Raw genomic sequence first — 13,441 nt, 5'->3', positions numbered from 1 at the left:
GATGGCTTCCGTGGTGATATCAAAGGTGAGATGAAAAGAAGAACCAGAAGACACAGGTTTAGAGTCAGGAAGAGTTTTTGCTTAGGCATCCCAGATAGAGGTGCCTGAGTTAGCATCACTGTTTTTAAAACAATGGCTAAACAGTGATCAAGTGTTTGTAAATTAGACACTACCAGATTCTCACAGCCAGTTGATAAGGTAATATGAAAAGTTTTCTAATTAATAGAAGAAGTTGGTTGTTAATAGACACTACAGTCTTTCTGTGGGTGCTTATGTTCAATGAAGATAAAACAGATTTACTTTGAAAAAATAAGCAGGAAAGAGTGTCTCTTTTCAGATTCTTCTATTCAATGGGTGTTAAAGAATGGAAAACCACTTTTAAATATGCACTATATTTATATTTGCCATTTCTGTGTCTCTCATTTAGTAAATTATAACTTTGTCAAACTTTAGGAGTCACAGTTAAATGCTTAGCCTTGATTTTAATATTAGACCTGAGACATTTTCCATGGGTGTGCTTTTTTCCAAAAATTATTCCTCTGCCTCAGTGAGTGAAATTAAAGGGAAATAGAATGAAGACTGTGGGACCGGGAAACATTTCTTTGTCTTATTAATATGAAAATGAATATTCCCTTTTTTTCCATTCTGAATTTAGAAATTCTGTTTTTTCTATATAATACTGAAATATTTAACAATTCATAAAAAAAAATAAGCATTTACATTAAAATACAACCTTAAATAGAGCCCTGTAATTTTTACCAGGAACCTTGTAAAATATGATGAATATACATGCATGAATATTAAAACAAGAAAGACCACTCAACATTCAAATAAAAATGCAGCATTATATAAAATATAATAAATAACCAGGATATCAAATCCATAAATTGATCACTATTCCGATTTAGATTCTTTTTTCCAGTTAAGACTTTTACTATATAATTTATTATAACCTTATGAGTTAAGCATAACTAATGTGAAAAGAGAATTCAATTAATCTGACTGCTGAAATAACACAATTTTTCATATTTTGCAGCTTATTTTAATCTATAACATGTAAAACTGTTATTTTAGCAAGAAACACCTCCATATAACTAACTGCTAAATTAAATTCTCTTTTGTGTCCAAAAAAAAAAAATAGTGTTACTAGTATGAAAAAAAAAAGTTAAACTTATTTATGAGATAATTTTACTGCCTTAGCTCTTGGGCTTTGTCAAATGTTTTAAGTTTTAATATAGATTATATAACTTAAATACTGTATTTACAAAATAGAAACATTTTAAACAAAGTACTTTACAAAATACTGTCTTTACACATTTAAAGGGTGCTTTTTCTTTACAATGTATGAAATTATATTTTTACCTCTACTTTTTGCCTCTACTTTTCTCGCATGTTTCAGGATTCTCCCCCCTAGTATCTCAGAGGTGGGTTTTTAACAGTGGAAACTGGTCTGTGATAAAAGTATGAATCTAAAGATGAAAGACGGCTATATACCTATGGAACTTTTTCTAGATTCTCTCAGTTTAAAGGCACTTAAAATCTAAATCATCCATTTTCTTTTTACATATTGATTCTTTGTCACTAAACATCTGTAACAAGGATTTTTTAGGGATCACTTAGGAAGGTTCTTTTTTTGATTACCTTTCTTTGGAAGTTCATGAAGGGATAAGTCAGCACCCACTGCTTATGTTAACTTTTCAACATCTTCTGTCTATGCCCAAACAGTATAATCTCTTCAATTAAAATATTGACAGAATAAATGAGATTCGTGTTAACGTCTCCTTGTTGCTATAAGAGGTGTCTTTTAAAAATGAGTAATGATCACCCTCCATTATTGAGTCCTGTAACTAAGTTCCATATTCAAGGATCTTATACTGAGTATGGCAGGCCTCCTGGCATGAGGGATCTTTCCTGTTATTTCTTGCTTAGGAAACAGATTGTCTTCCTTATTTGTCAATATATAGTCCCCAAATCACCAAAAGATGAATATAAACCTTTTTAATGTTAGAATCTCAAGAAATCCACATGATCAATGGGTTGATCTGGCAAAGAAAAATATGCTATCAAGTAAAGGAAACTCTCAGAGAGGTCCAAGGTTCTGGGGATTTCACTGTAAGAGTCAACTTTACTAGCACTGCACAGGGAGAGGCACCCCCTGGCTGCAATGACATTGTATATTGCTGAGGCGTCTTGCCCAATGCTGGATGGAGTGGTTACTTGCACGTGTGGACATCAGTCATGCTTTCACACCTCCTGCAACGGACATAGCAGCACCAGATGAACTTACACTCACACCTCTCCACATGCCTGACCACATGTGTGTTGTAGCCTCGGCCACAGCAGAGGAGGTTGCAGCCGTCTGCACCCCCTGAAGTACGGTTGCATTCTCTGCCTTGTGTCCCTGGGATTCCCAGTTTCTTATCTTCTACACAGTAGTTGGGAGATTTATTAACATAGAGCAGATCATCTTTGTGGATTGGTATTTTCCTCTGATCTTTTTCTCTCCTGCGCATTTTCCTCTTTATTTTGTCTGATATCTGGATACTGTTTTCATATTTATCCTTCAACAAATGGCCAATCTTTTCAAAAGAAGACATGGTTTTCCAGCATGTTTTCACAGCACAAGAGCCGGAAACTCCGTGGCAGCGGCAGTCTACTGACATCAGCTTGGCGACAGCCTGAAACCAACAGTAACTGTGTTCAGCTATCAATCATAAAGTGTTTTACTCAACAACGGAAGCATAGTATATCTAATCACTTAATTTTCTGGGTCTATTTTCTCTTGAATAAAAATGATGGTTTTGAACATAAATAATCTTTTAAACTGCATAGACTTCAAATGTTTTGTCCTTTGGTTTTTGTCCCAAATGTTTGTCCAAATTTCTTGACCATTCAGATCAAACCTTTCCAAGTTGTACTTAAGGTAGTGGACCAGACTAATATTAGTGGAGATTATCTGAGATGACAAAAGGAAATTACTTCTATTTCTAATCCCTGGTCTAATTTCAAATACGGTAGGATGCTCATGCATGCCTGCATGTTCCTGAAACAATTCAACTCCTCATTTATCAGAATTCAGCTCAGGGACCAGCAACATCAGCATCACTTGTGAGAAATGCAGGCTCTCAGGCCCCACTCCAGACCTGAAGAATCAAAAGCTGCATTTTCACAAGATTGTCATTAAAATTTGAGAAGCACAGAGTGAGAAGTTACCCTCAGCTCTCATGGTGCATAGAAACATCATGGAACTTTACAAATAATGCTCAAATGTCTCAGATTCTGATTTCATCGGTCTGGCTGGGGATGGGGTGTCCAGGCTATGGTATTTTCACCAAGCTGCTGAGATTATTTTAATGCGCATCCAGGGATAAGACCTATCGATTCAATGGAGAGTTCTCAAGTTTGAACACTATAAAAGTCAATTACATATAAAGAGAGGGGGGAAGGTGGGGAACAATGCTATCTCCTGGTTCCAGGCCACATAAGAAACTATGACAAATCTGGTTTAGTTGGTAAAAAGGAGAAGGGGCTACAGTGTGGTGGTGTGCTCCCCCTAGCAGATTCTCCTTTTCTGGGAAATTAATTCAAAACATATGTCCTATCCTTGATTAATTAGTAGCAGTATCCTAGCATGGAAAATAGTAAGGCGATAATGTTTATGTAAGTTTTCCAATTCTAAGTGCTAAGTTCAATTTAAACAGACTAAGAAATTAAATGAAACTACATATATTTGTAATAGCCCACTGCCTGGCACACACTAAGGTCTCAATAAAAGCCCCTTTCTCTAAAACGGAAGGTACAGTTAGAGTTGAGATAAACATTTCCAGTGAGGCTAGGGATGCAAAAACAATATAGAGATTTCAAAAGTTTAGGGCTCTAATCTCTTACATACCAGGCTAGCCAGCATAGCTTCCTTCAATCCCCAGATGATGGCAGAACAGATTAATAAATCATCAGGGCTAGCCGTGGAGTTGACATTCTGTCAACATACTGGGTAAAATGAAAGATGGATCCATCCATTCAATAACTTGGAAATTATGGATGTAATCTCACCAAAGAAAGGAAAAACCTCACAGTTTAAATTCTATTTACAGTTCTTATCAAAACTACAAAACTACAAAATTGACAGCAAAATCAAAACTACACTTTGCTATTTTGTACCAAATCTGACATCTGCAGAATGTTATGTTTTCAAACAACTATAAAAAATATCTGAACTATCTAATGAGACAATATTACACACAAATAATATTTGCAACCTCAAATAAGAGCATATGGTATTGATTTGTGCAATGCTTGATATTTCTTAGTATGTTTAAAATCATAAACAGAATAATATTTAAATTATGTCCTTTATAGCATATGGCACATATGCTTTTTTTGAATTCACAAAACTAAGAAACTAATAGATGCATCTACTTCTTCTTAACCCAGGGCAAAAGGTGTCCTGCAATTATATGACAGCAATTTATAAAGTATGTCACAGGGGCTTATTTCATTAAATTTACGGCATTTCATATTCATGAAGCCCTCAATTCTTTAAAACACTTCCGGACAAATAAATGTTCAAATAAATGTGATCTGCCTACCTTTGTTCAAATTTTAAGCTCCTGAACGTTATGAGAAAAAGAGAGCACAATCAGTGCTAGGTAATAAAAAAACAAAATTGTCCAAAGAACACTAAAAACATAACAATGTATGTTTACATGTTTAAGCTGACCACCCATCTTTACAACCATCACTTAGTGGTTTAAAGCTGTTTCTCCCCCTGGATCATGATTGAGGAGCCGACTTTTTCTTTTATTGGCCACTTCATACATCATGTAATATGCTGCCAATTTGCACAGCACAAGGGGCAGAGTAGATGCTCATCAAATGCTTATTGAATAATTGGTCCAGCTCACTTGAACAGTTTTATCTCATCCTCTGTTGGTAAACTCAATTAAGGGGGAGTAATAAAAACCACTTCTTAAACAAGTATCACTGCTAAGAGGTTAATGGTATCGTTTTGAGCCGGCTGGGCTCTCTCTTTCATTTCCCTCAGCTTTAACCCCATCCATAATAGTGTTATTCTACAAAAGTTACACACCACCTCACAGGTTGAAGGATAAAAAGAGACTGATTTTCAAATTCAATTATATCATCTGCTGAATTTGTATTGAAATTATGGGAAGATTTCCCTCCTAGAAAATTAGCCCTTTTGAATACATACATAGAATTTATAATTTTTCAGTGATGACATTTTTTAAGAGTTTTATTCTATTACCTTTGAATTATAAGTGTCTCTAACAATAAACATAATAAAAGAAATAATATTTTTATTATATTATATATATTATTTTTATATCCTAGAACATCTATAAACGTATGTACATATCCTTACAATATCTATATCTATAAACTATATAGATATATATAGCTATTCTGGAAAAGAAAGATAAATGATCTTCAAGGAAAAAATTATCAGTAACCTGCCCTAGAATTTGAAAGATTATACCCCCATAATACTCCAAGGAAAGAACTTGGACAACCTGGAATTAGAATAAAGCAATGTAATCACCACCCAGAACTGATGAAATGCAAAATTCAAGGGCAGTTAAATACACACACTTACACAAAGTTTAATTCTACAGAATTCAGTGCTTCTCAGAGCACATTTTAATAAATATTTTACCTGATTTAGTTTTAGAGGAAGAAATCTGTTGCACATAGTAGGTAGTTAGTTAATAAGCAGGTACTTATGATTTCAATTTTACAGAAAAATAAAGTCTGGTTAAGAAGTTTGTCTTACATAAGGAGAGTTGGTGATAAGTGATATAAGGTATTTATATGCAGCAGGATAATTTTAATAGAATAGGAAAAGATAAAAGTAGAAAATGCAAGCATATTTAAGGAAATTGCATGAACACTCCCCCAAAAAGTGTATTCTGGAGGTTTTCCTCTAGAATTCTTAATTAATGTTAAATAGCCATTCTGAATTGCAGCGATAGCACCATCATTTCCTGCTAACAGGAACATAAGAGAATAGCAAAGGAATGAGTGCTGTGTGGTTATAAGAAAATTCCTTTCTCTCCTCTAGTTGAGTTGTTAAGGTTTATAACGATATTAACAGAAGAATGTTTTGTTAACTATTGCAAACAGATGTGCACATTTTGGTGGAATATTTTAAAACTATGTCAGAGCAATCAGGAGGGTAACATTTAATCTACTGGGCTCCTTGTGTAAGTTTTGGTTTGATAAATTTCTAATGAAGTGAAATAGGAAAGATGCATCATTAATACTTAATGTAAACACAGAAACCACTTGAGAAGTGGTTTAAGAACTGATTGGTTCCATAATTTTGACTCAGCGGTAATGTGGCAGTTGGTGATTGTTTTTCAGTAAATTACTTTGTCTGAATTTTACAAAAATGGCCAGAAAATTGTTGTGGAACGTTTTGTGACTAACATTTCATTTTCTCAACTATGAGATGATTTAAGTTTTTATAAAAACTGCGACATGAGGTTGGACGGGTGTACGTAGGATTCTTGTTCCTCTGACCCATTTTGCCCTTTCTGTCCAAAAATATATTTGAACCTACTGAAAAGCAAAACACTATGTGTTGGTCAACTACTTATAAATATTCTTGGAATAGGTCAATGAAAATTTGGGATTGAGCCCTTCCCACTTTGTTGAGTTACTCATCATAAAACAAATTATGGGGTAGGGAAACTTAAAAGTTTATGAGGTGGACATGGGAAGAATGGAAATATTTTAAGCACACCAAAAGAAATACCCATAAATATTCCAAGTCACATTATTCCCAGAAGTTCTGCCCCTGGAAGACATCACATCATTCTGTTAGCCAATCACCATTCAGGAACATTATTCTTGGAGTCATAACTTTAGGAATGGTGTCAGAAACCAAGTGGGAATCAGAGTATTTAAGGTTAGCGGTTAGAAAATCATCTATCCTTCTCACAGTACTACTAAGCGCCAGTACCCACATTTTTCTGAACGCTTTCCTACATTTTGAGTTTGGGATTTTGAGGCTAAGAAAATCAACTCAATTGAATACAGACCTGAATTTTACTCAGAAGAATATGCCCATTAGATTAAAATCCTAATTGCCAATGTTGAAAAAATTGAGTTGATTGCTCTTCCATGTTAGGTAATAACCAGGAAACCTGTTTTTTGGTGTTTTTGTTTTGTTTCCCATCCACAGAAAGAAAAATACAAAACTATGTTGAATTATAATACCTCATGAGAAAATAAAAACAACAACAAAAACACCAGCATAGTACCTACCAAATAACCAGGTAAACATTTTCTAATATTTTAAGCTTTCATCTAAATGTGAAACAATGTGAAACAAAAATGAACAATGTGAAAAAAAATTCAGTAGAGAAAACTCAGAGATTTATACAAAATGTACATATATGCATAAGTTGAATTGTTTTCAGGCTAGTTAGGATAACAGCAAGAACCTAGGTAATGTTAGAAAATTATTTTTTGCCAGTAAAAGTGGATTAAAATTAATGCTGAATAAAAGGTATGTTTTTAATAAAGTCAGAATATAAATAATAATTTAAGATTAACGTCATAGTTACAGAGAGGAATATTACCTACCTAGTTTGAAAAACACACAGGATAAAATAAAATCAAATAGCTGCCGAATGTTACCAATAAAAGTATATTTATGTTTTAGGGTTATTTACAGGACCCAAGATGATTTTATTTAAGAGAATCAATTATAACATGAGATTTTGTGTTTTGAATTTCTAGTTTATTAAAAATCCCTACCAAATTTCCTTAAAAAATGGCTAAGAAGGCTTAAGCTCTGTTAATAGCAAGCATTCATTTATTTGTTTTCTTGTTTTAAAATTATATTAATTTGAATAATCTTATGTCTAGTTTTGACTCCAGAGTTTTAACAACATATGCTAATTACATTTGACCCCTTTTAATTAGTATGCTAGAAATAATAAACATTATTTTATTGGATAGTGTTCAAATTGAAGCAACATCATACTCATTTTTTTTTAAAATGTAAAATCTTAAGAGAAAGAGACGTGCATAACTATGGTGTTAGGCAAGAGTCATTTTAGTAAATAAAATAACTTAATATTTTTAAAGAAAAATACGAAAAGCTTACATGGCTGTTTACTGACATTCCTACAATTTTGCTATTTTGAATTAAATAAATTGAATTAAAATTCAAATTTGAATTTGAAGTGTTATGGTGATGGTGATATATTTACTGACTTTTCTGTTTTTGTATTTGAAATTGACTAAGTAAAGAAAACTGGTGGTAACTTGTAGCTATTCTAAATGGGTTCCATTTATTCACTTTCCAAAAATGAAAAACAAATGCAACATATACTTTAAAGATTCCTAGGAGATATTGCAACTTGTTTTATTTATTTCAGAAGAATGTGGCAGATTGAAATGATTACTTTGGGACCTTTATAAATTATTGAATATTTACAAGAATATATGATACGTACTAATATTCGTATACTGAAAAAGTTTATTACAACGTAGAAAATATATGTTCATACAAAGGATTTAGACTCTTTTAGAAAAGTCACTATAAATTGCCAGCTAAGTTGTAGAACTCAAAATTTATTGTGTCAATTTTCACTAACGTTAATATGTATAAGTAAAATATAGCTAAAGAATGACCCATTTGAAGAAAACTGTAAAAATGTAGAATTCATAAAAGACAGTAATTACATAGCGGTTCTTCAAATGTGCCTCCTCTGAATCTTTAAGATACCTATATTATAAAATATCTATGTTTAGCATATCTATAGCTTCTTTATGCTTAGGTGCATTTATGAATTTTAGAAATGAACCTACATTGCTTTATAATAAAATAACTATTTGTCTTAAAAAAAACTTTCCTTTACAAAATATATTAGTTAAGCGTGTGTATTCACTAAGAATGTTTGCTAGAAAAAGGTAAGTACAAAACTCACAACGTGTTTAGGAAACACTGCCCACTAAAAAGTAGATTTCAAAAAATATAATAAAAATTTAAATTGGAGGAAATGAAATTTGATTCAGCCCTATAAGAAAGGCATATACTGTAGATCTTATTCTGGCTCTGCAACTAAGGGGGTAGAACCAATGAAGCCTACAGGCACTTGTGCATCTATTATATTACAATTAAAGTTTTAGGCATACACAGTATACAACCACAAACACATCCTATAACACGATTTAACTCGTATCAGATAGAGAACCAAAATTGTGATTAGTACATATTCATGAAAGAGTATATATATATATATGTGTGTGTGTTATGTAAAATATATGCAAATGTGTGTGTACACATACACGCACACACACACACACACACACACATGAACACACATTCATTCTAAACAAAGCCTCCTATTCATCCTCTTACCAGAGAAGAAATTTTTCAATTGCTTACCATGGATGCTTTAATGCATATATATTTAGAAAAGAAGATTTTCTGTGTCTGTAGTCTTTGTAAACAATGTTAATTCTCAGCGTCTCACTTGAAGGCTGCCAGTGTTAGGTTTTTAAGTCATTTGGACAGATTCATCCAGATGTGCTGTCCTAGTTAATTACCTGAAGGCACTGGATTTTGATTATTCCGTTTTCTAATACATACCTGCCTTCCAGCTTCATTGTTATGTAGGTTCATTGCTAATAGTACTTTGTTTTCTTTGCCCGTGGCGTTTTTGATGGGGAAATCTAGGAACTTTCTGCTGAACCACATGCCATACTGGACATCATCGGAGCAGCCCCCCCAGTGCCAGCCTTCACTTGCTGAGCCGCCGTTCTGCAAGGTGGTGTCACAGGAACACTCTGTCATGTTGCCTGCACTGCATGATCTGGTCACAGAATGCACCAGGCCTGCAGCCATCACAGCATAAATAAATGCTGTCTCTTTGGTGCCTAGAAAAAATATAAATTGCTAAATTAGAGAGCCAGGCAACTCTCTGTTTATGTTCAGAACAAAGCCTCCTACTCATCATCTTACTAGACAAGTATTTTTCAATTGCTTACAATGGATGCTTTAACGAGTACATATTCAGAAAGGAAGATTTCCTCTGTTCTAGTCTCTTAAAAAGTAACATTAATTTTCAGTATTCCATTTGAAGAGATTGTCATATATTGTATGGTCATACATTGTCCCTTTACCTTAAAATTATCTTTTTATTTTTAAAATTTAAAATGTACGTTTGTACCCAGTTCAGTGCATATTTGACAGCCATACCTCAGTGATGCATGCTGAGTTAAAAATTCTTTGCATGGATGCTGCAAACCATAATACAACACCCAAAGAAAACCAGATTATTTTTCTTTTTAAGTTTGAAATGTGCTCTCAGAACACAAGCTGAACATTTTGGTGTGATTTTTGTTTGTATAAATAATACAAATCAAAATGAAAATTAAAATTAAGACCAAAGCAATTGGTAAGTGGTACAGTATATTTTCACATTAAAGATTAGTCTTACATTAACATGAAACAATTAAACATTTTATATAGTACTAACTAGTCCTCTTACAGTCTTAAAAGCAATGCAAAGTAAGATAAATAAAATGTCACTAGCAAAACAAAAGTTCTATTGAAAAAAAAATTGAACATTGAAAATCATGCATTTAGCACGCCTGCAGTACAGTTTGAGCTAAAATCTTTGAAAATTAAAGTCCACCAAAACATTAATAACATGGACTAGAAGGGAATCAGCAGGCAACTTTTTTTTTCTTTCCAGATGTTTAGTTTGGAGTAGAAACAGTTTCATGCCCGTCGTCCAATAAACCTTTTCAACAGCTGATGCTTCTGCATTTCAGCAACTGTGAAGAACGCGTCTTTTTTTTTTTCTTTTTCTTTCTTTCTTTTTTTTCCCCCTACGGGGGCCAGGGCTCCTTCAGAAGGGCGTGCTGACCAAAACGCAGCGGGGGAGTTGCGCGGCTCGGCGGGGGTGCGCGCAGGGACCGCGTGGAGAAGGGTCAAAGGCGGAGGGGGAACGGAAATGAACATGAAAAACGATAGCGCATCTATCAGCGCCCCAGTCCTAACACTGTTTGGATCTGCTGATATTCCAGGAACAATCCTGGCTCCCTGTACCTTTATCCTACCAAGTCACTACGCACGTGGAAGTGGAACTTTTGTTTTCCTGCAGCTTCCCGCGCTGCGGGAGTGCGCCGAGGAGGAAAGAGATAGGACAGAGAACCAAGGAGCGCGCAAGTGGTCCCGCTCAGGTTAGCCGCAGGTTGGGTGGTCGCGGACAGTCGCTTTAAAAATCACCGTTACTCTGTCAATTCGGTGCTCCTAGGAGCCAATAAAGGTGGGGCTTCGCTGCAATTAGCCACTTGTCCAGGGCTTGGTGCGCAGCGGAGCTGGTTAAATCAAAGCAGATGCGGCAGCCGCATTCCCCGTGACCGACATCATGTTTCTCCAGCTGGTCACCCATGTAGGGGGGCGCTAGGGGTCCGAGGGGGCCGGCGGGGTAGGAGAATTAGAGTTTTTTTCCAACTCTGGTGGGGCGCCGCAGGAAAGAGGAAGAGCTCCAGCCCCGAGCGCTCCACTCTGGACCTGGGGCGTCACCTCCCTCCAGGCTCGCACCTGCACCCCAGGTCTGGCCTCTGAAGCTCTCAATCCCCGTGCACTAAAGGGCCTCTTTTGGAACTTGGAGAACTACAAAACCAAGTAGCAAGCACTATTTATTTGTAGGAACCGGTGGAGGAGTTGTCGCCTTCCGTCCCCCACCAACCCCTAAGGTCCCGGAACTCACCGCTGCTCAGCTCGTAGCCGAAGAGGGGGCTGGCGCCCATCGGGACGGTGGTGGAGGCCGCGGTGATCATGCAGTTCCATCTCTCGTGTCTGAACTGGCTCCTGCACTCCTGAATGCCCAGCCGGGCGCCCTCTCGGATGCTCGGCAGCAGGTACGGTTTCCTCTTGCACAGCTCCTTCTGGCGGCTGTTCAGAGGCAAGTTGGCACAGCCCAGCTTCTCCGGAACCCCGAAGGAGGCAATGCCCAACCACCTGTAAGACACCGCCGCCCATAGCGTAAGCCGCTCCCCAGTCCCAGATGTTTTCCGAAAAATTAGGTCAACTCCTCCGAGGGTCCAGGCCCTTCTCCCCCAGCCTCATTTGGCAGTTCCCTGGGATTGGGTACCCCTTTTGCCACCTACCCGATGCGTCCCTGCCACCTCTATACTCACATCCAGTTTCCCTGGGCTCCGCAGGGGAACAGCACTAGCAGGGCAGCCCACAGCGCGCACAGGCGGGCCAGTCCCAGGAGCGCCGCCCTGTCCATGGCCCCCGCATCAAGTCCCCCAGCCCAGGCGCTCCTCTTTTGCCCTCCCTCCCCAGAGGCCTTTCGGGTCGGAGGTCAGTCGCCCAGCTCCAAGTTATCCCTCGCCCTCTTCCTCCTTGCATACAACATTAAAAGGCTAGCAGTGTTAGGGGCTCTCAGCAGCTTCCCCCTCGTTTGCAGCGAGCAGTAGGAGAGGTAGAGAGAGCAGCTTCGGCCCTTCTCCTGCGCAGAGGTGGAGATATGCAGGCGATGAGGGAGCGCCCCTCGCATTCCTAGGTGAGAAACTTCTGTTGATGTATCAGCGTCTCCATCGCCCCCGGTCTCTCCTCCCATCTCCTCCCCGTGGCCGCGCCTGGCGCCTGATTGGCTGAGCAGCAGCCCCGCATCTCGTCATCTCGGGAACTCAGGCTCTCATTGGTGGAGAGCGGCTCCGAGGGGGGCGCGCCCGGCCTCCGGGACAGCGTGTCCAGACCCGGGTGTGTCATGACCTTTCCTGCTGTCACAGTCTCCTTAGAGCGGGTCGCCGTGGGGTTGATTCAACCCGAAGACTGACAGGGCGCTTCTGTCTGAGCAACCCTGGGGCAAGGCGTGGGTTTGATGAGTCCCACCCATCCCACCAACATCTGGGTTACCCTCTGGGTGTAGTGGCTGGAAAATGTCACTGTCCTTCTTTTTTTCTTCTCCTTCACCTCACAGGAGAATAATCTTCTTGAGTCAGAGTTGGTACCAAACAAATTGACCTTCAAGTCCCCTGCTTGAGGTCCCACTGTCAGGAGACTTTGGAGAATGGATGAAGTGCTGTCAGGCTTACAGTCACCGTCATTTATGTATGCATTTATTTTGAGCAAAAGAGAAGATTCCAGCCTGGCATCTCATCTGCCATATTTAAATCCTGCTCTGTGATTTCCTTTTCCCTGTTTGTCTTATTGTTCCCTGCAGTCCCTGAGAACGCTGTCGGTCCCCTGCAGAAGATGGGGACAAAGAAAGTGAGAGCTGTCTGGAGAGGTCTAGAGTACATGAGAAATGTACTCTGACCTTTTTTTCCAGTTCCACCATACGGTTTTCATGGAGACCTTGGGCAGGGCTACACATTGAAGACGAATTTTTTAAAACGTACTTATTAAACACCTGCTGCGTGCCTAGTCTTGTGGGAATTCATA

The 13,441-nt window shown here is 37.8% G+C and overlaps 1 protein-coding gene across 1 annotated transcript; it reads right to left on the bottom strand.

Moving 5' to 3' along the window:
• Window positions 1–330: 330 nt before the first annotated feature.
• WNT16 (Wnt family member 16) lies at window positions 331–12,573 on the bottom strand. Its single transcript, XM_017513878.2, has 4 exons — window positions 12,187–12,573; window positions 11,757–12,007; window positions 9,626–9,912; window positions 331–2,678 (listed from the first exon to the last, which is right to left on the bottom strand). Exons 1-4 carry the CDS (start codon window positions 12,279–12,281, stop codon window positions 2,214–2,216), a joined length of 1,098 nt encoding a protein of 365 aa, XP_017369367.1. The 5' UTR covers window positions 12,282–12,573; the 3' UTR covers window positions 331–2,213.
• Window positions 12,574–13,441: the final 868 nt, after the last annotated feature.

This window comes from Cebus imitator, unplaced genomic scaffold (assembly GCF_001604975.1).
Source record: "Cebus imitator isolate Cc_AM_T3 unplaced genomic scaffold, Cebus_imitator-1.0 Scaffold508, whole genome shotgun sequence".
Taxonomy (NCBI): Eukaryota; Metazoa; Chordata; class Mammalia; order Primates; family Cebidae; genus Cebus; species Cebus imitator.
Note: the sequence above shows the minus strand (reverse complement) of the source record. Positions and strands in the feature narration are given on the sequence as shown.